Below are 21,458 nucleotides of genomic sequence, written 5' to 3' on the forward strand. Positions count from 1 at the left end.
CTTGTTTTAGTCCGGTCGTACGTCATCACGTACGAATCCTTCGGACTTTGGTTGATCGTGTGTAGGCAAGTCCGTTCATTCAGAAAGTCCGTCGTAAAGTCCGTCGAAAAGTCCACAGGACAAAGTCTGCCGTAAAGTCCGCTCGTGTGTGCGCGGCATTACACCTCTCTACTGGAATTTTAGACTACTCTTCTTTCGCCAACTGCTCCAGGTCTCTCAGATTGGAAGGTTTCTTTTTCCCAACTGCTGTTTTGAGATCTCTCCACAGGTGCTCTATGGGTTTTAGTCCTGGACTCATTGCTGGCCAGTTCAGAACTCTCCAGTGCTTTGTCTTAAACCATTTCTGGGTGCTTTTTGAACTGTGCTTTGGGTCATTGTCCTGCTGTAAGACCCATGACCTCTGACAAAGACCAAACTTTCTGACACTGGGCCCTACATTGCACCCCAGAATTCTTTGGTAGTCTTCACATTTCATAATGCCATGCACACAGTCAAGACATTCAGTGCTTGAAGCAGCAAAGCAACCCCATAACATCAGTGAATTTCCACCATGTTTGACTATAGATACTGTATTCTTTTCTTTAAAGGCCTCATTTGTTTTTCTGCAAACAGTAAAATGATGGGCTTTAACCAAAAGCTGTATATTTTGTTTTGTCTGTCCGCAGCACATTCTCCCAAAAGGATTTTGGCTTCCTCCTCAGGTAAGTTTTGGCAAACGCTTTGATCAACATTTCTCTTTCGTCTCCTTAGCTACAGTGCCATGGACTGTAAACTTCTTGACAATGTTGTACACCGTGGACACATGGACATTAAAAGGGTTGTAAACCCTCGAGGTTTTTCACCTTAATTCATTCTAATGCAGCAGCCCCCCCCCCCCTTTTACTAACCTGAGCCCCGTAATTCCCGCGATGGGAACAAGCACACCAGCTATGGCCGGTGTCTTGGGTCCTGATTGGTTAGATTGATAGCAGCACAGCCATTGGCTCCCACTGCTGTCAATAAAATCCAATGACACGGGGGACGGGGCAGAGTCCTGCCGTCTGTGTCAATGGACGCAGCAGCAGGACTCAGGAGCGCACCCACACGGGTGTGCCGAAGGAGAGCGCTTCTCCGAAAGGGCACTCAAGAAGAGGAGGAGCCACCAGCTCCGCTGAGGGACTCCAGAGGAGGAGGATCAGGGACACTTTGTGCAAAACCAACTGCACGGCGAAGGTAAGTATGATAGGTTCGTTATAAAAAAAAAAAATACACACACACACCACGAGGGTTTAGTAACCCTTTAAGATCTCTGAAGATGGACTTACAACCTTGAGATTGTCCATGGTTTTCCACAATTTTTGTTCTCAAATCCTCAGACAATTCTTTGCTGCTCTTTCTCTTCTCCATTCTCCTAGTGGCACACAGATGCACAACAGAAAGTTTGAGGAAAGTTTTCACCATTTTACCCCTTTCACAGGGGCGTGTCTGTGTAGCAGATTCCGCTTGCTCAGCAGGGGATCGCACCGCTGATCCCCGTTGAGTAGGCGGATGACAGGTCTGTGTCTGCTCCACTGTGCAGAGCGGACACTGACACAGTCCCACTCTCCTCTATGGAGAAATCAGATGGAAACAGACCAGCTGTCCATCCAATCTGATCCGCTGGACGGATGAGAAATAGGCCCACTATCCGTCTTATTTTTGCGGATCAGATGGCTGCAGGTGTCAGCGAATGTGTGTCCGCTGACATCCGACGCTCCATAGGGGAGACTGGAAGGTCCGATCAGGTCCACATGGAAAATACACAGGAAGACCTGATCAGACAGCCCGTGTGAAAGGGCCCTAACTGGTTGCCGGTGTGATTTCTATATTGTCCGCACCTGTTAATTGATACAGGTGAGTTTAATTATAAATTACAGGAGCGTCACAAACTTGGAATGCAATTATTTCTTACAATTTTAAGAAGGTGCCAATAATTTTGTCCAGTCTATGTTTGGAGTTTTGCGTGGAATGTGTCAGATTTGGCTTTTTGTTTCTCCACTTTTTTGTGTCATACCAATACAAAAAAGAAATAAACATGAGAATGCTTAAACATTTGTAATTGCAATAATTTTCTGTGCGAAGTGGTGCATTATCTGATAGAAATGCAGGGGTGCCAATATTTTTGCCCATAACTGTATGTCATATGTGCTTCCTTAATTTGCATGACTCTTCTCACAATGCCCTAATTTCCACCCACGTAGGTTTAGCTTACTTCCAAATTTACCTACTGTGTGTAACTGAGCTAGAGACATTACACTTTAAATCATATTTGGTTGCTGGGACAGAAATGAATGGTGTTTTTGGCTCTTTTTTTTTTTTTTTTTTTAAAGAAAGTTGAATATGTTGGCACCATGTAAATGAGAAAGAAAAATCTAATGTTTATTTTCCAGTACTGCACAGTTTCTTACCTTGTATAGTATCAACTCTCTTGGTAGCAAAAGAGACCCTCTGGCCCAGGGTAACCAGCCGCTGCAGAGCACCCCTGAAGGTCTTTTCCTGAAATTCCATTACCTGTACAAAACTACCAACATCCACAATTAATAAGATTAAATATGGGGGCACATTTAAAGCTTGACTGCAGTTCCAACCCAGTATTTTTTTAAGTATTTCTGCCCAATAAGTCACATGCCTGCCCAGGGTTCTCTTTATCTGCCCGAGGTGTTGATGGGCGGTCTCAATGCTGCGCTTATAGAGTTATCTGAGTGCCATTGTCATTTTCCTGTGAACCCAGGGTCCCGGGGGAGGCTTCCTTTTTATTGGGGGGGGGAGGGCGCATCTACAAAAAACCCAGAAGCTTAAAAACGGGCTGTAAATATGGAAATGCATGTGAATAGGGATAGTCACCCGGGAGTTCATTTCTCTATTTATACAGCACTGATATGTTCCACAGAATACAAAAAAAATCTTCCACATTAGACATTGCCTCAAAGAGCTTACAGTCGAATTTCCCCAACACAGTCAAGCAGGCACAAACTAGGGCCAATCTTTAAAGGAAGCTGATTAAAGAGACATTGCCACCTTGCCCAAGCAGGGCAAGATGGTTGTCTCTGGAAAGGTCCACCCCAGAACCACACTATAAATAGCTAGTTAATGCTGCACCTGTGGCGAGTGCTCAAGAGCCGTGGCTATTTTGATTAGTGGAAGTTTACATTCCTTTCCCTCCCCGACTTTCTCTATCCTTGTGAGCGAGCCAGGAGTGGTGAAACACATCAAAGAAGGTCAGTTTTGGGTGGAGATATTTTGTATGCAGTTGTTAATTGTTCAAGAAATAGAGTAAAGCACCGTACACATGGGCAGAATGTCAGAAGACGTTTGCTGGTTCAAAAAAAAAAAAAGACAGCCGACATTCTGACTGTGTGTTTGTCGGTCTGTCATACAAAAGCCTGCCGTTCGGCCAGCTTTTGTCAGACGTGCATGCTGGAAAACCAGCAGCCGACCGACTCACGATCAGCGCTCTCAGCCAATGGCAGAGAGCGCTGATCTGAGTGTTTTGGCGGGGGGCCGTCCCCCTGTCAGATCACAACAGCTCAGCGGGGGGGAGATTGCTGGACTAACCTTGCATGGTTACTACAGCGGCTCTGACCAGAGCGGTCAGATTTTTTGTTTTTTTTTCTGGGTTACACAAAAAAAACCTGTTAATGTGTTCCCGGCTTTATTTTTAATATACTGGACAATGACAACAGATGCAACCACCCAAAAGTTAATCTTCTAAATGTGGACAGAGAAACATTCATACCTATCAATCATTTCTTTCAGCTTGAGCAATGTCTGTTCTGCTTTCTCAGCTCGACTGGAAATACTGGTAGATGCAATATGTGTGGCACACAGCTCATCCTGCAGAGACTACAGAAGAAATTGAATTTTGTTTAATCCATGCACAGACACATAACACTGCATACCAAATTAAGAGCGCCATGTGTGAAAAGTGGTGTTGCCAAAGCAACCAAATTCCATTGATATTTCTAGCGAAGGTGTGAAAATCACTGTATATGTTCAGTTGGTGTAGACAACATACTTTCTTATATCAGCTTTTATATAATGAATGCCAGTATCCCAGTCTCCACCCCGTGATTGGCAGATCTCTCAATAGGGTCTCTTTGGTTGTTAGGTTAACTATACATTATCAGTTCAGTGGTAATTTCTCATGTTTCTAATTCCTCCTCACCTTACTGTGAAGCTTCTCCATTTCTAACTCGGCTGTCCGGTTTTGCAGTGCATGTGAGTGAAGGACCAACTGCTGATTACTCTCTTGCAAAGAATTTTCAAGAGAATATACCGTATTTATCGGCGTATAACATGCACTTTTTTCCCCTTAAAATCAGGGGAAAATCGTGGGTGCGTGTTATACGCCGATCCCCACTCTCTGTGTGCCAAAAAACAGTGAGCGCCGCGAAAAAAAACCGAGCGCCGATGGAAAAAAACGAGTGCCGCCGAAAAAGACCGAGCCGAGTGCTCGGCTCCACTCGCAGTCACGCCGCCCCGCCTCCCTGCTGAGGATGAGAAGCGAGCGCTTCCAAAAAAGACCGAGCCGAGTATACTGTGTATGCGGCTCGGCTCCGCTCGCAGTCCTGCCCAGCTCCTTTGATGGACATAACACTCCGTCCAATGGCAGGACTGGGCGGGACTGCGAGCCGAGCCAAGTACACAGTATACTTGGCTTGGTCTTTTTCGGAAGTGCTCACTTCTCATCCTCAGCAGGGAGGTGGGGCAGCGTGACGAGCGGCAGATTTAAATGGCGCAAACGGCACACGGCATTGGGCAAGGCTGCACTGGGCAAGGCTACATTGGGCAAGGCTGCACTGGGCAAGGCTGCACTGGGCAAGACTGCACTGGGCAAGACTGCACTGGGCAAGGCTGCATTGGGCAAGGCTGCACTGGGCAAGACTGCACTGTGCAAGGCTGCATTGGGCAAGGCTGCACTGGGCAAAGCTGCACTGGGCAAGACTGCACTTGGCAAGGCTGCATTGGGCAAGGCTGCATTGGGCAAGGCTGCACTGGGCAAGACTGCACTGGGCAAGGCTGCACTGGGCAAGGCAGCATATGACTAAGGGCAAGGCTGCTTATGACAATGGGCAAGGCTGAAAATGGCACTTAGCAAGGGAGCAAACGGCATTGGGCAAGCTGCAAATGGACACTGATCATTCTGCAATGATGGACAAGGCTACAGATGAACACTGATGAGGCTGCATTGATGGGCATTTAAATGTAAGTTTTTTTTCCTTAAACTTCCCTCCTAAAAGTTTTTTTCCTTAAAATGCCCTCCTAAACTTGGGGTGCGTGTTATACGCCGGCGCGTGTTATACGCCGATAAATACAGTATCTAATATGGGAAAAAAATAATACATGCTCAAAAAAGATAAACATATAAAAAAAAAACCCTATCCCGTGTAATCCTATTTGAAGTTTATGGCTAGTCTCTCTTTAAGAATATTCTTACTTCTCTTACAACCCAAATATTAAGGAGTAATTGGAAGCAACATATGATTGTAAAGCAGTATGGTGATAATGCTATCCAGGGAACACTGTATACACGGCAGTGAGCTTCAGCAAGCTCTCATAAGTGCTGATAGAGAGGTGTGCAGCGTCTTGTCATTGGATTCTAGGCAACCATCTCTCTTGCATTAAGACAGTAAAGAACCAAAAATGATGAGCAGAGTTAAAAACAGTTGGAAAAAAAAAAGAAATTGTTCAACAACCAATGTTACCAAAACACCTGGTTATGGTCAAGAAGGCAACTTTAAGCAGGGAGGTCATCTGATGTACAACAGCTAAACCCAAATGAACTAAAAAATGAATATGACCTGTCTCAACCTTTAATCAAGCACCCACATGCCTCCATCCCTGCATATATATATGTAAAAAGGGGGAAAGGGGTAAATTGGGGCTTTAATTGAGGCATGTGGGTGTATTTAATAATTTGTATAGAATGTAAATAAATTGAGTGTCACAATCCCAGAGGATAACTCATGATAGTGATATTAGTAAACATGATTCAATAGTATAATAAAGCATTTATGATGGAGATATATAATCATAAAAAGGGTTCAACATAAGTTGATATAATAATAATAATAATTAATTTATTGATACAAGGTTATTCACTAAACATGGTTTGTGACACACATTCTATTACATGGCAGAAAACAAATAAATACAGATAAAAAATATTAGAAAATATATAATATATGCATAATTCGCATAATAGGTACAGATAGAAAACATGATTGGTTAGAATTATTGGCACGTGGCTTGGCAACCCTGGATGAACACTCTACGCGTTTCATGGCCTTGTGCCAATCGTCAGGGGTTGGATGCAGGTATTAAGCTATAAAGTAAAGGAATAATTGATGGATTTAATAGCTAACTAGGCATTTTATCCTAAAGGTGAAAAATAGAGGGTAATCCCTTTACTACTTACAAAGTAGCCCAGGGATAGGGTTCAGCTCCAAGAGTCCGATCAACAATCTGCAAGGGTCAGTCCACCCAAAGAAGATATTTTAGTTATAAAAAGAGCCTGGTGGGCTGGTCTGAATGCAACCTCTCCCTACCATAATGCCGACTGTTCCTGTCTCCTCATAATGGCAACAGCAGGTGTACAGTCCTTCAAATGCAGCTGCTGAGATTTTACTATTAGAGTTCCTGAAACATTAGGAATCCTAACTCTCCATTGACTACCTATATCCTCATTTACACTGGCCATTGGGGCAGCATTTTTACTGCTCAACTGCTCTCCCTTAAGCTGCAAAGGCAGCGTATGGGGGAGTACGTATGGCGCTGGTGATGTTTTTCTTCACAGCAGACTATCCCTCGTCACATTTGTCAGGCAATACTGCCAGTCGGATGTGACCCATGTATTGGGACCATGCCGCAACCATGTGCAATCCTTGCACACTTCCTTGGACAGTTGAAGATGTTTAAACAGCCCACAACTTTACCTTAAATTTATCTTTTTTTCTCTTTTACCAAACCTTGCACCTGGAACTTACCCTCTGCTGCATCTTCCGTTCATCGATCTCCTTGTTCATTTCTTCTGATTTTAGTTGCACCATCAAACTAAACACTTTCTCTCGCCATCGCTTCAGCAGCATCTGTGTCTTCTGTCCATAAATATGGGTTCCCTTACAGAGGAAAAATAACAAAATCAACAGACCTGACAACCACACAAGCAGCCCAAATGATGGAACATAATAATGGTATGTGTTACATGCTGCTCTAAAGTAAAAACCTAAAACATGTATGCAGATCAGGACGTCCTTATCTGCATACTTGCTCTTGGCCAGGGTTGTATTATCTGAAGCGTGCAGTGCGTACTGTTGGCAAATGTAGATTGTCTAGGGATATTTTTAGACCCTCGATAAGTCTGCATAAGATGTACCTTACAATCCCCACAGGCCTGTGAGATTAGCCCATTGAGACAATGATAAAAAACTTCAAACGTCTCGCCGAGCAAATCTAATCTTTATTCTTTGGTGTGAATATTTAAAGGGGGCTTTCAGAAACTACCACCCCTTGACCACGTCATACAAATTATCCAATAAAATACAGAAACAATTTATGACAAAAGTGAAACTAATTATTTTTAAGATATCACGTGCTTTACATTAAACGAAACACAAAAGATAACAGGGATGTGAGAAACGAAACTAGATTACATTACACTCCTAGTAATATGTGAAATAGAGTACAGGGAAAAACACAAAATGGAAACTAAATTATAAAATGGATGTGGTTAAGCTAAATATCCCTTCAATCCCCTCTTAGATCATATAAGATGATCTCTACATTCTATCTAGTGTTCTAGTACGTCTTTGTGATTGTGGCATAGATTGCCTGATGATTCTTCATGTATGCCAGGTAAGATAGAACCTTATTATCAGGAGATTGAATGCATGCAATTATGCAAATACAACACTTAAAGCAGAGGTAAAGAATCAGAGCAAGGATAAATATCATAGTAGTCAGGCACCTTAGCACTCGTGTTAGAGATCCAAGTACAGCATTCGTAGTCCTCAGTCATTTCACATAAACCTGTGAGAGCTGCACTCATGCTTTCTATAGATAACTCATGTAGTTCTAGCTGTTTTTCAATTGCTCTAGTTTCTATGTTTAACATAGCAATGTCATCTGAATTCCTCTCCATTATCTCATCCAATATACTTGAATAATTGTTCAATCTTTTCATCATGTCTATACCCCATCCTGTCCAAGAAGGAAACCATGCCCAGGCAATATCTTGTTTATAGAACAATTCCCTTTTGTTGCGGTGTTTGAGGGGGTATCTGGGGTGTATACTGGCCTCTAGATTCGCACATGGAAATGTTAAATATTGACCTACTACAAATGGAGGAGTTAGTCTGTGTCTCATTCCCTAAATTAAAACACAAATCAGGGGAATGACTTTTACCTGCTATTGGAAAGGTAACAGTGTTATTTATGTACAGAGTGGATATGTTAGTTAAGAAGACAGGAGGAGTCTCGTTGAGGAAGGAGGAAATATTTAAAGGTACAGCCAAAAGGGAATTCGGGCAGTACTAGGATGTAATTTGCTACATATCCAACATTCTTCACATCCTGATTTTTGAGCATAAGCATACTTAAATTTTAGCAAAAGCATCTTATCAGTAAAACTATCTCCAATCTCTCTTTGTTCGAGCTTGTGTCACTGTAATGTTCTTGTGTGTGTGTGTGTTCCCACAGATACTTTTAAATGCACCCAAATCTTCAGGGTGGTAGATACAGTTAGTGATGATCCAGGTGGGCAGGAACACTATCAGAGAGATCAGGATCAGGAGGCAAAATGCCTTGTCAGAAGTCTGTGGTGAAATAAGCGAGGTCATCTTCTCTGGCCGGACCTGCTTTCCCAGGAACTCCTCCTTCATCTGCTTGGACTTCTGCTTGAGGGCCTTCTTTATCCAAGGTCTCCTTCCTGCTCCTGGGGCTTTGGGCAACCTTTTTTACTCGGCTGGCATGGATCCAGGACTGGCAGTTTTCCACTAGGATGGCTGTTCTGGTCACTGCAACTACTGTGGTAGGAGGTCCAAAGGGATACTCTTGCTTCTTATTTCTGTTCAGCTGTTGGACCACCATGGTGTCTCCCACCTTGAAGGGGTGAGTAGCTTCCTGTGAAGAAAAAGGAGAGGTGCGAGCAACATTTCTTTCGACTGTATCCAATGTTTCAACCAGTTTTCTTACATATTCTTCCTGTATTAAGTCTAAATCTCCCTTTTCTACTATTAAAGGTGCTCTGGCCCATGGGGTAGGGAAAGGTCTACCCATCAAAACTTCAAAAGGTGACTACCCTGTTGTTTTGGATGGGGTCATTCTTATTTCTGCCAGGACTGCTGGGAGTACCTTTTTCCAGTTGGCAAAGGTTCCTCCTGTGGCCTTTCTTGTCTTTTATTGTTCTGTTCATTCTTTCTACTGTCCCTGAGCTTTGAGGGTGGTAGGGAATATGAAACTTCCATTCTATCTTGAGAGTTTTTACCAAGTCCTAGCAGACCCTGGCCATGAAAGCTGGACCATTGTCCGAGTTTATTCGAAGTGGGCATCCCCATCGAGGAATGATTTCCTGCGTGAGGATCCTCACTACTGTTTGTGCATCTTCTTTTGTGGTCACGAAAAGTTCGACCCATCTTGAGAATATAAAAATCTCTACTCAGAAGATCAGCAGGTCAGCCGTGACCTGTATACCTGCGTGGCCTATTCAGTGGTACTGTGAGATGAAGAGTGATGCAAGTACTCTTCATCTCACAGTACCACAGTACCGCTGGTATACATGGTTTCCCCTCTGTGCAGAGAAGTCCAGTTTTTGGATCTTTCTGCACACCCTTTTTATCCCAGTCCCCTAACTCATAATTTGAGGCATAATCCTGGAGATCTGCAGGTGACCGTTCAAATGGGGATAGGTCAGGTATCAGCATAGCCATTTGGATGTCTGTTGTCTGTGAGATAGCAGCTTGTTTAGCACCAAAGTCAGCCAGAGCATTTCCCCTGGCTATCTCTGTCTGTTGGCCTGTATGTGCTCTGCAATGTACTATAGCCAGTGTTTTAGGTAGCTGGATAGCTTTTAGCAATAACATTACCAAAGAAGAATGTGAAATGTTCTTTCCATCTGCTGCCACAAAGCCACGCCTACTTCATATCACACCGAAATCGTGTACCATGCCGTACCCATACTTCGAGTCAGTGCAAATGTTTACATCCTCACCTTCAAAGAGCTGGCATGCTCTAGTGAGTGCAATTCAGCAGCCTGTGCTGATTGACATGAGATAGGCCTGGCCTCAAGTATAACATCTGGAAGCTGCACAACTGCATACCCTGCATGGTATGTGTGATCATTTGGCCTAGAGCAAGAACCATTCACAAAAACACTCTGTGTGTCTGGTAGTGCTGTGGAAGACAAATCAGACCTGGGTGATGTGTCTCGGTGAATGAGGTTAATGCAGTCATGTTGTGGCATGACCTCATCCTGTTCACCTTTTAATCCTAAAAGGGCGTTTAAAATTGGCGCTGGGCCTGCAGTGGGAGAAGCGTATTTGATGTGCAATTTTGGATTGGACAGCAAAATCACCTCATATCCGCTCAACCTCTGAGCAGACTTGTGCTGTGTATGTACATTTTTCAACGGGATTGACACATTGTGGGTGGTGTGAAGTGTGGTGTCGTGTCCCACAGTGAAAGAAGTGGCCACCTCAACTACCATCGTTCAGGACGCTAGAGTTCTGAGACACGCGGGCATGCCTTGAACCTGCACCGGGACCATCTTTGAGAAAAAAATAAAAACTACAGGGCGCAGTCTCCCACCATGTTCCTGGGCCAGTACTTCCGCCATGGTTCTGCAATTTTCCCTGGCAAACAAGTTATACATTATGCCATATTTCAGGGAGACCATTGCACATTTCAACATGGCAAAAACATTTAACATTTCATCAGGCCATTTTACAGTATCAGACATTTCAGAGAGGGTTGCTTGTCTCAATATATTGTCATAGAAAGAACAGTCAGTCATTAGTGGCAGCAACCAATCATTCCAAGAAAGGTAAGCATGTCTTTCTTGGTAAGTGGCGGGGCAAGCCCACAAGAGCGACAACTCTTTTTTTTTTGACTGACTTTCCTAACTCCCGGAGATATCACAAACCCTAGGTACTCAACCTCCTGTTTACACCATTGTAACTTTTTCTTAGACACTTTGTGACCACATACATGTAACCATTTCAATAAGGAAAGGCTATCAGCTCGGCAGTCCTCCTCTGAAGAACTACAAATCAAAAGATCATTAACATACTGCAACAGTACAGAACCATGAGGAGCAGTCCAAGGCCCGAGGGTGGCTTGGAGTACTATAGAATAGACCACAGGTCTATATAACTCTGCGGCATTCTACACCAGATAAACTGACGACTGTGTTGGTCAATCGACACAGTAAAAACAAAGAGTGGCCATGTCTCCTCGTCTACAGGGACGGAGAAAAAGAAAATTCTTTAAATCAATCACAGCAAAATACTCTGCATCGTATGGTATGGCCAGGGGCGTAACTAGAAATAGCAAGGCCCCATAACAAAATGTTGTATGGGGCCCCCCTGCAAACAGCCCCCCCCACAGCTGCCCTAGTGTCAATGCAGCGTGAGCTGTGCCACATACAGCGTGACCTGTGCAGAATGCAGCGTGACCTGTGCCCAATACAGCGTGACCTGTGCCCCATACTGCATGATCTGTGCCCCATACAGCATGACCTGTGCCCCATACAGCCTGACCTGTGCCCCATGCAGCATGACCTGTGCCCCATGCAGCGTGACCTGTGCCCCATGCAGTGTGACCTGTGCCCCATACAGCGGTACCTGTGCCCAATACAGCGTGACCTGTGCCCCATACAGCGTGACCTGTGCCCAATGCAGCATGACCTGTGCCCCTTGCAACGTGACCTGTGCCCAATGCAGCGTGACCTGTGCCCCACGCAGCGTGACCTGTGCCCCACACAGCGTGACCTGTGCCCCATACAGCCTGGTCTGCCTGTGCCCCATACAGCATGACCTGTACCCCATGCAGCGTGACCTGTGCCCCATACAGCGTGACCTGTGCCCCATACAGCCTGGTCTGCCTGTGCCCCATACAGCCTCACCTATGCAGAGGAAGAGGCAAGCCACCTGGATCAGCAGAAAGCAGGATTGCCCGCTGTAATAGCTTTCATTTGAATTTCCCGTCTTCCCGGGGCTCATCGTCACATAGCCCCACCTCTTGGCCCGGCGCCTTTGATGATGTCACATGTCCCGCATTGGATCGGCGTTCTGTCTATCAAAGGTGCCGGGCCAAGAGGTGGAGCTATGTGACGTGAGCCCCGGGAACACTGGAAGTTCTAATGAAAGCTAATACATCGGGCAACTCAGCTCTCTGCTGATACGGACAACTCGCCTCTTTCTCTCCTCTCTCTTCCCCTGGCTGGGAGACTGTGACGGCGGTGCTCTCATCCTCACTGGGCCCCACTCGGCTGTGGGCCCCATAGCGCCCGCATGGGTCGCTATGGTGGTAGTTACGCCCCTGGGTATGGCGGTAAGTATTGATGGCCCATCAGGCACTATTGGGGCAATCGGTACCACTAGGCTATTGATGGTGCTTAGGTCTTGTACAAACCTATAGTCACCATTTTCCTTCTTTACCAGGTTAATGGGAGTATTGTAGGGCGAGACAATTTCCCTTAAGATTTCTTTCTTTAAGAAATCCTCTTTTTCTCTGTATGTCCTTGCCCCCTCCCTCTTTGTATAAAAGTTTCCCCTTTTGATTTCCTGAGAAATCATTTTGATAATGTGTCTGCACTGGTGTTTGTTTAGGAATGTCAAAACATCCTGCAGCATCCTTCTCTGTCAGCTTCTGATATTTGCTGTCTTACTATAAGTGCATGTTTAAGGCTAAGGTTGCTGGGATATGTCTGTATTAAGAGACTGTGCATGTTATACTGAACAAATCCTGCCTCTTGTGTCCAAACGTCTATAAATTTTTTTTTCAGCATTCTAACACGGATTCTGCTAACTTTTGCTTGCAAGCTGTTTAAAAAAAAATAAATGTTGCTGTGTGTCTTTATGTGATGAAGTCTTTATCTGGTTCTGGAATGTAAGGGGGAGGAGGCGGGGAACACAGTACAAGCATAGAGAAGGATGATTTAACCCTTAAATTTACCATCCTATGACTCTGCTAAACCCATCGTGAACAATGTTTGGGCTAGGATGCTATAGGGAGCCTCGGTCCAGCCGGAGGATCTCCACAGCATGCATTTTTATTTTCATCTTTATTTTTCTTTCTAAACATTCTAAATTCTTGTAGATACTAAAGTCTCTGTATATTATTACTTTTCCTATGTTTATAACCAAACAATTTTTATTTAAATTTCAAATTTTTGGCAGAGTGCCAACAGGTTCAAACAGTGCCTTCAATTGCGGTAGCACTAATGCCGCAAACAATTCCCCACTATCTATTATGGTCAGTGAGATATTAGCACTTGAACCCTGTTGGCAAAAAGCCAAAAATCCAAATTTTGCACCTGACTTCCCCTTCGCAAGAGATTTCAGTAGTAAAAGGAATTATTCAAATAGCACGTTTTGGTCAAAAGTTATCCTCACCAATTTATGTATTACCTTAAGTGTTATTAACGCTCTACCCATATTTTAATTGGTAAAAACGTCCCTAATGTCACAATACATCAAAGACCCGGGACAGACTTGATAAGTCTCCCCTGCTCTTTGAATAAGTGACATTACTCCCTTCACTGTCAACCGTTCTTGAAACACAAATTTGTTATGTAAATTAAACCTTAAAACTTGAACCCTTGGTTTACCTTCTCTAAATAAGGGTCCCTTACCTAGTTTAGAATTATACCCTCCTGGGACATTGGCTACAAGATATGTCCGAGGACCAATATAACAGAATAACAAACCAGTAATACAATCAGGACACTTCAGAGACATTTGTTAGTACATAAGAGAAAAATTAACTTGGATACTCACCAATCCAGGGTTCCTTATAAACTCTAAAATTCTTATTCAACTCTATACAGATAAATCAGCAGAAACTAAACACCAATAAACCTTAAAACAATAATTCCGGTATAAGACTTAGTTCTGTCAGACCACCCAATATTTTAGTTCTCTTTTTAGTTCTTTCTCTAAAATGACACTCATAGTCTGATTACTGCAAGGAAAAGAAAATATTTTTACTCACTGAAACAATGCCAGAATCATTCTGCCGATTACAATATGATACAAGTTATATCTTAAACTTTAGAGTCAAAGCATTCATATATAAATCATTAAAAAATAAACAGTGCAGTGGAAAAGGTGTCATCTTACCTTATGACACCCGACAAATTCCACACGGACAAACATTACACAGATTACAAATTATCTTATGACAGCTACGCAACAGGAAGATAAGCAAAAAGATCGGGTTTTGTCCGGCACACCTTATCAGACTTTTTCTTATAATTACAGTACTGTATACCTTTCCCAAAGGCTTTTTTTCTACTGTTTACCCAAAACAGTCCGCTGCAGTCTTATTCTATGGACTTCTCCTTAAAGTCCTTAAAACCCACCCAGGTTTTTTTTATTGCTTCTCAGAGCAATTTTCTGCCCACCCAGGGCTTATCTTACTGTTTCTCAGAACAGTTTCTTGAAGCCCACCCAGGGCTTATCTATCGAGGTCTAAAAAAAACTAATTACAGGTCCCTTAAAAGGAATCAATCCCTAAATAAATCACGGCAAGAGAAAAATAAATATAAATCAAAATCACCGGACGTATTATGATCAATCTGGGACGAGCCGCCATCTGTTGGCAAATGTAGATTGTCTAGGTATATTTTTAGACCCTCGATAAGTCATAAGATGTACCTTACAATCCCCACAGGCCTGTGAGATTAGCCCATTGAGACAATGATAAAAAACTTCAAAAGTCTCGCCGAGCAAATCTAATCTTTATTCTTTGTTGTGAATATTTAAAGGGGGCTTTCAGAAACTACCGCCCCTTGACCGCGTCATACAAATTATCCAATAAAATACAGAAACAATTTATGACAAAAGTGAAACTAATTATTTTTAACATATCACATGCTTTACAGGAAACGAAACACAAAAGATAACTGGGATGTGAGAAACGAAACTAGATTACATTACACTCCTAGTAATATGTGAAATAGAGTACAGGGAAAAACACAAAATGGAAACTAAATTATAAAATGGATGTGGTTAAGCTAAATATCCCTTCACGTACTGGATGCTAAACACTAATTAATTGGTGTTGTTCCTCATTTCAATCTGCTTCACATTTCTTTTAAAAGCAATGTAAGGAATTAGATGCAGCAATCTGAGGCTTATCAATCCCTGACTGTAAAACATTGAAGCCAAAGTGTCAGCATGACAGCGGTTATTTTCAGAAGTGGTTGACAACGGCAGCCTCCATAAGCTTATTACAACTACATGAAAGCCTTGACAGACCATTCCATTTACTGGTTTATATTTTCAAATGGATAAATCATAAAATGACTTACTGTCTTTTTGCAAAGATCGTTTTCTTGTAGCGTCAATATGTGTGTGAGAGATGACAAACGGGTCTGAAGGAGAGACATAGAGGTCTGCAAAGCTTCTCGCTCCTTCTCCAGAGTCTGGAAATACCCAAAGACACAGATGTAAACATTCCAATATATAAAAAAAAAAAAAAATCAGTATCCAGTGATTTCTATACTTCCATTCTTCGTGTGGCCCTTAACTGGGTTGTGTCCCTTCACAGGGTACTATTGTTTAAAGAAAGCCCTGTGTTCAGGCATCACTGAACTCCATAAACATAAGATCAAGAGGTTAGTGGCAGTCAATGGATCGGATTGTTTGTCTGGAAGTGTATAGTGACTAGTAAGCTTAGTACTGAAAAATAGTATTAGACCAAAAGCTACCATTTGTCCACAGCTACCAGAATAGTGTGTTTGAACTCTGGGTGTGATACCATCCATACTATGCTTAAGCTGGCCATACATTATGAAATTTTCTTTCCTTCAACCACACTGACCGTGTTGATGGGGGAATCCCTCCCTCTCCGCTATTGTATTCTGACAGTGGGACGTTTCCCTGGCATCGCATCAGAATACAATGCTCACTCCTGCCGGCTATAGCCATCGGCAGTGATCATATGAAAAAAAACGACAGGCTGGTTATACTGAAGTTGATTGATAGATTGGCTTCAGTACAACCTGCCTGCCCATAGACAGACCAAAATTCTGTTTGGTTCCTGCTGAACTTCAATCCATCTAGGTCCGACTTTAGTGATTTACCATGGCTCTGATGAAGGGAACGTACCTGACTCCCAAAACACATTTGCACTTTCCTAAGATAAATAAAGCAGACCTGTAAAATACCTGACATTTCAACTCCCCTTTTAGAACTAAACCACTTTCTTCTATAAAACAAAAGATGACAGTCATCTGATTAGGTGATAAAGAAAACCAGAGAAATTCCCTGCTCAACGTACCGACCAGCCTGCAAAACAACAAATTATCCTAACAGTATGCGTTAAAAACAGGGGTTTAGTTTGCACACATTTGCAAATGCATGCGTAAGCTACACAGCCCTGTCGAGGCACCCCGGTATTTTCTGTAGTCCTAACTCTAAATTTTGAGAGCCTGCACAGTGGAAACACATGCATTATAATGGATAGGCAAAGGGTGGGCTCCCTCCAGGCTCATCTGCCCGCTGCCTATTATAATGCATGTGCTTCCATTGTGGAGGCCCTCAAAATTTAGAGTTAGGACTACAAAAAATACCGGGGTGCCTCGACAGGGCTGTGTAGCTTACGCATGCATTTGCAAATGTGTGCAAACAAAACCCCTGTTTTTAACGCATACTGTTAAACAGGATAATTTGGTTGTTTGCAAGCTGGTCGGTAGGTTGAGCTGGGAATTTGGTTTTGTTTTGCATGCTTTGCCCTTCCATGTGCTCCATGCTGCAAAGTGCAGTTATATGTGAAAGCAGTGGCTATTTGTTTGTATCAGATTAGGTGATGATTGAATCTCTTTTGGAGATACCCAACTTTGGCACAGTCAGGAGGAAGGAGAAAAAAAAAAAAAAGAAGTGTGAACCTGTCCTGTTCTGTTTTCCCCAGTAAGCCTGCGGTGGCCTACTGCTTTCAACTCCACATCCCTTCCTTCTTCTTTTGTATAAACTATTAGGTTTGAAAAGGCCAACTTTAAATGTATGCACGGCTCTGCAGAGAGCACACCTTGACAGTGGTCAGACTATGCATGCATAAAATTAATACATTAGTGTTAGGCAATTGGGTAATAATTACACCAAGGCAGATAATATGCTAAGATTCAGCACTTGAGTTAAATAAGATTACACAATCAGAAGTTAGTGCAAATCTACTGCTCCCAACCAGAAATCTACAAAGTAAGCATCAGACATCAGCAGAAGGCCAAACCTGAATCGTACTCTTGAGTTCTGCTATCTCTGTCTTCTGTTCTTCGGCCTGGCGATTATCTGGTACGAGCTCCCCTATGTATGTCCTCAACTGCTGCACTAAAGAATTCCAAGATCCCAATTCCATGTGAGATTGGCTACAGGTGGTAAAAGACATATCAAGATGAGATCATAGGTATTTTTTCAACACTCTTTGCAACTCTACCAAGCACCACTTGCATCAACACCAACTACAGTGGGTATAGAAAAGGATCATCCCCCCCGCCCCTTTAAAATAATCACATTTTGTTGCTTTGCCGCCTGAAATGAAGACAGACAGTCTTTTGTTTTATCCAGCTGTTTTTGCTTATAAAATCTAAGTGAAAGATATAACACCAACATGTCAGCAAAAAAAAAAAAAAAACATTTCAAAGAGAGAATCACTGAGTTGGAAAAAGGATCACTCCCCTTATGTCAGTATTTTGTTGAACTACATTCTGCTTTAAATTACAGCCTTTAGTCTGTTGGGATATGTCTCTACTAACTTTGCAATATTTGCCCACTCTTCTTTGCAGAACTGCTTTAGTCCAGTTTAATTATACAGGGAGACTGTTTGTGGCCTGCAGTCTTCAAGTCATTCCCAAAATTTTCAATGGGGCTTAAAGTGGAGTTCCACCCAAAAATGGAACTTCCACTTTAAAGGGAAGGTGACCCCCTGACATGCCACATTTGGATGATTACCCAGCCAGTCACAGCGCGGCTCGTGCATGCGCAGTGTGTGCCCACAGTGACAATGCCAGCGCTGCAGGGAGGGGGAGACGAGCGGGGCTTCGTTCCCCCGCATCGCTGGACCATGGGACAGGTAACTGTCTAATTATTAACAGTCAGCAGCTGCAGTATTTGTAGCTGCTGACTTTTAAATTTTTTTTTTTTTTTTAGTCGGAACTCCGCTTTAAGCCTGGGCTCTGACTAGACCATGCAAAGACATTCACCATTTTCTCCTTCAACCACTGTGTGGTCATTTTGCTGTGTGCTTTGGGTCATTGTCATGTTGGAAGTTAAACTTTTTTCCCATTCACAACTTTTTGGCAGAGGGCAGCACATTTTCCTCAAGAATTTGATGGTATTTTGCCCCATCCATTTTTCCTTCTATCCTGAAAGGTGCTCCAGTTCCTGCTGCAGAGAAACATCACCATTAGGGATGAGCCGAACACCCCCCTGTTTGGTTCGCACCAGAACATGCGAACAGGAAAAAAGTTCGTTCGAACACGCGAACACCATTAAAGTCTATGGGACACGAACATGAATAATCAAAAGTGCTAATTTTAAAGGCTAATATGCAAGTTATTGTCATAAAAAGTGTTTGGGGACCCGGGTCCTGCCCCAGGGGACATGGATCAATGCAAAAAAAGTTTTAAAAACGGCCGTTTTTTCAGGAGCAGTGATTTTAATAATGCTTAAAGTCAAACAATAAAAGTGTAATATCCCTTTAAATTTTGTACCTGGGGGGTGTCTATAGTCTGCCTGTAAAGGGGCGCATGTTTCCTGTGTTTAGAACAGTCTGACAGCAAAATTACATTTTGAAGGAAAAAACTCATTTAAAACTACCCGCGGCTATTGCATTGCCAACAATACACATAGAAGTTCATTGATAAAAACGGCATGGGAATTCCCCAAAGGGGAACCCCGAACCAAAATTTAAAAAAAAAATGACGTGGGAGTCCCCCTAAATTCCATACCAGGCCCTTCAGGTCTGATATGGATATTAAGGGGAACCCCGGCCAAAATTTAAAAAAAAATGACGTGGGGTTCCCCCTAAATTCCATACCAGACCCTTCAGGTCTGGTATGGATTTTAAGGGGAACCCCGCGCCAAAAAAAAAAAAAAAAAACGGCTTGGGGTCCCCCCAAAAATCCATACCAGACCCTTATCCGAGCACGCAACCTGGCAGGCCGCAGGAAAAGAGGGGGGGACGAGAGTGCGGCCCCCCCCATCCTGAACCGTACCAGGCCACATGCCCTCAACATTGGGAGGGTGCTTTGGGGTAGCCCCCAAAACACCTTGTCCCCATGTTGTCCCCGGTGGTTGTGGGGGTCTGCGGGCGGGGGGCTTATCGGAATCTGGAAGCCCCCTTTAACAAGGGGACCCCCAGATCCCGGCCCCCCCCCATGTGAAATGGTAAGGGGGTACTTACCCCTACCATTTCACTAAAAAACTGTCAAAAATGTTAAAAATGACAAGAGACAGTTTTTGACAATTCCTTTATTTAAATACTTCTTCTTTCTTCTATCTTCCTTCATCTTCTGGTTCTTCTGGTTCTTCTGGTTCTTCCTCCGGCGTTCTCCTCCAGCATCTCCTCCGCGGCGTCTTCTATCTTCTTCTCCTCGGGCCGCTCCGCACCCATGGCATGGGGGGAGGCTCCCGCTCTTCTCTTCTTCTTTTCTTCTCTTCTTCTCTTCTTCATTTTCTTCTCTTGGCCGCTCCGCACCCATGCTGGCATGGAGGGAGACTCCCGCTGTGTGACGGCGCTCCTCGTCTGACAGTTCTTAAATAACGGGGGCGGGGCCACCCGGTGACCCCGCCCCCCTCTGACGCACGGGACATGACGGGACTTCCCTGTGGCATTCCCGTGACGTCACAGGGAAGTCCCGTCAAGTCACCGTGCGTCAGAGGGGGGCGGGGTCACCGGGTGGCCCCGCCCCCCCGTTATTTAAGAACTGTCAGACGAGGAGCGCCGTCACACAGCGGGAGCCTCCCTCCATGCCAGCATGGGTGCGGAGCGGCCCAGAGAAGAAAATGAAGAAGAGAAGAAGAGAAGAAAAGAAGAAGAGAAGAGCGGGTGCCTCCCCCCATGCCATGGGTGCGGAGCGGCCCGAGGAGAAGAAGATAGAAGATGCTGGACGAGAATGCCGGAGGAAGAACCAGAAGAGCCAGAAGAGCCAGAAGAACCAGAAGAAGAAGAAGATGAAGGAAGATAGAAGAAAGAAGAAGTATTTAAATAAAGGAATTGTCAAAAACTGTCTCTTGTCATTTTTAACATTTTTGACAGTTTTTTAGTGAAATGGTAGGGGTAAGTACCCCCTTACCATTTCACACGGGGGGGGGGGCCGGGATCTGGGGGTCCCCTTGTTAAAGGGGGCTTCCAGATTCCGATAAGCCCCCCGCCCGCAGACCCCCACAACCACCGGCCAGCAGTGTTGCTAACCCCCCGAAGTGAAATTTACTGGCAGAACGTCAAAATTTACAAACGGTGCCCATTTTTTACTGACAAAAAAAACATGAAATTTACTGGCACATCCACATTTTTTACTGACACTGCAAAAAAAATACCTAAAATTACTGTTTTTAGTGCTAAACATTGCAAATATTAATATTTGAACTATAAACACATAGCTAGTGCTATTAGCAATGTGTTTAAGTTAAACAAAAGTCAAAAAACATATTTCTCAATTTACATGAAGGTCAGGTTACTATAACCCGGCCAGCAGAGAGTTCTCCCTTACATCAGAGTCTGCAGGATGGTGACCAGAGACCACCTTCCGCAGTGTGAATACACTAAGGTAAGGGGGGGATTACTAATATAGGGGGGGAACCTTTATATCAGTGCCCCCTTACATTATTGTATTCACTTCCGCCTTACATCAGTGACTCCCCCAGACTGGCCTGGCGGCACTGTCACTGACCTCCTCTCAGGTGCACCCAGCAGGGCTCAGTCAGATGGCTCCAGCTTGGTGGCTATTCTATAGTCACCTCTCCACAGTCCACACGTGTCTGTCTCTTCCCGTAACCCCCATCCCGGCAGCACTCCCACTCTTGAATCCTTTCTAGGACCCCCACAAAGACTGCAGACATGATAAGAGACAAGAGATGGTCAGAGACTGCGGACATACTACAGGAGAAGGACAGAGGCTGCGGACATACAGGAGGTGGACAGAGGCTGCGGACATACTACAGGAGGTGGACAGAGGCTGCGGACATACTACAGGAGAAGGACAGAGGCTGCGGACATACTAC

General features: G+C 43.9%; 1 protein-coding gene across 1 annotated transcript in view; it reads right to left on the reverse strand.

Moving 5' to 3' along the window:
- Window positions 1-21,458, reverse strand: part of LOC141108960 (coiled-coil alpha-helical rod protein 1-like) — a 43,775-nt gene that overhangs the window by 11,210 nt on the left and 11,107 nt on the right. The window contains 6 exon segments of the mRNA XM_073600919.1: window positions 2,412-2,539; window positions 3,755-3,861; window positions 4,184-4,289; window positions 7,000-7,136; window positions 15,548-15,661; window positions 17,467-17,602. Coding sequence (XP_073457020.1) covers window positions 2,412-2,539; window positions 3,755-3,861; window positions 4,184-4,289; window positions 7,000-7,136; window positions 15,548-15,661; window positions 17,467-17,602 — 728 coding nt within the window.

The sequence above is a fragment of the Aquarana catesbeiana genome, linkage group LG09 (assembly GCF_042186555.1).
Source record: "Aquarana catesbeiana isolate 2022-GZ linkage group LG09, ASM4218655v1, whole genome shotgun sequence".
Classification (NCBI taxonomy): Eukaryota; Metazoa; Chordata; class Amphibia; order Anura; family Ranidae; genus Aquarana; species Aquarana catesbeiana.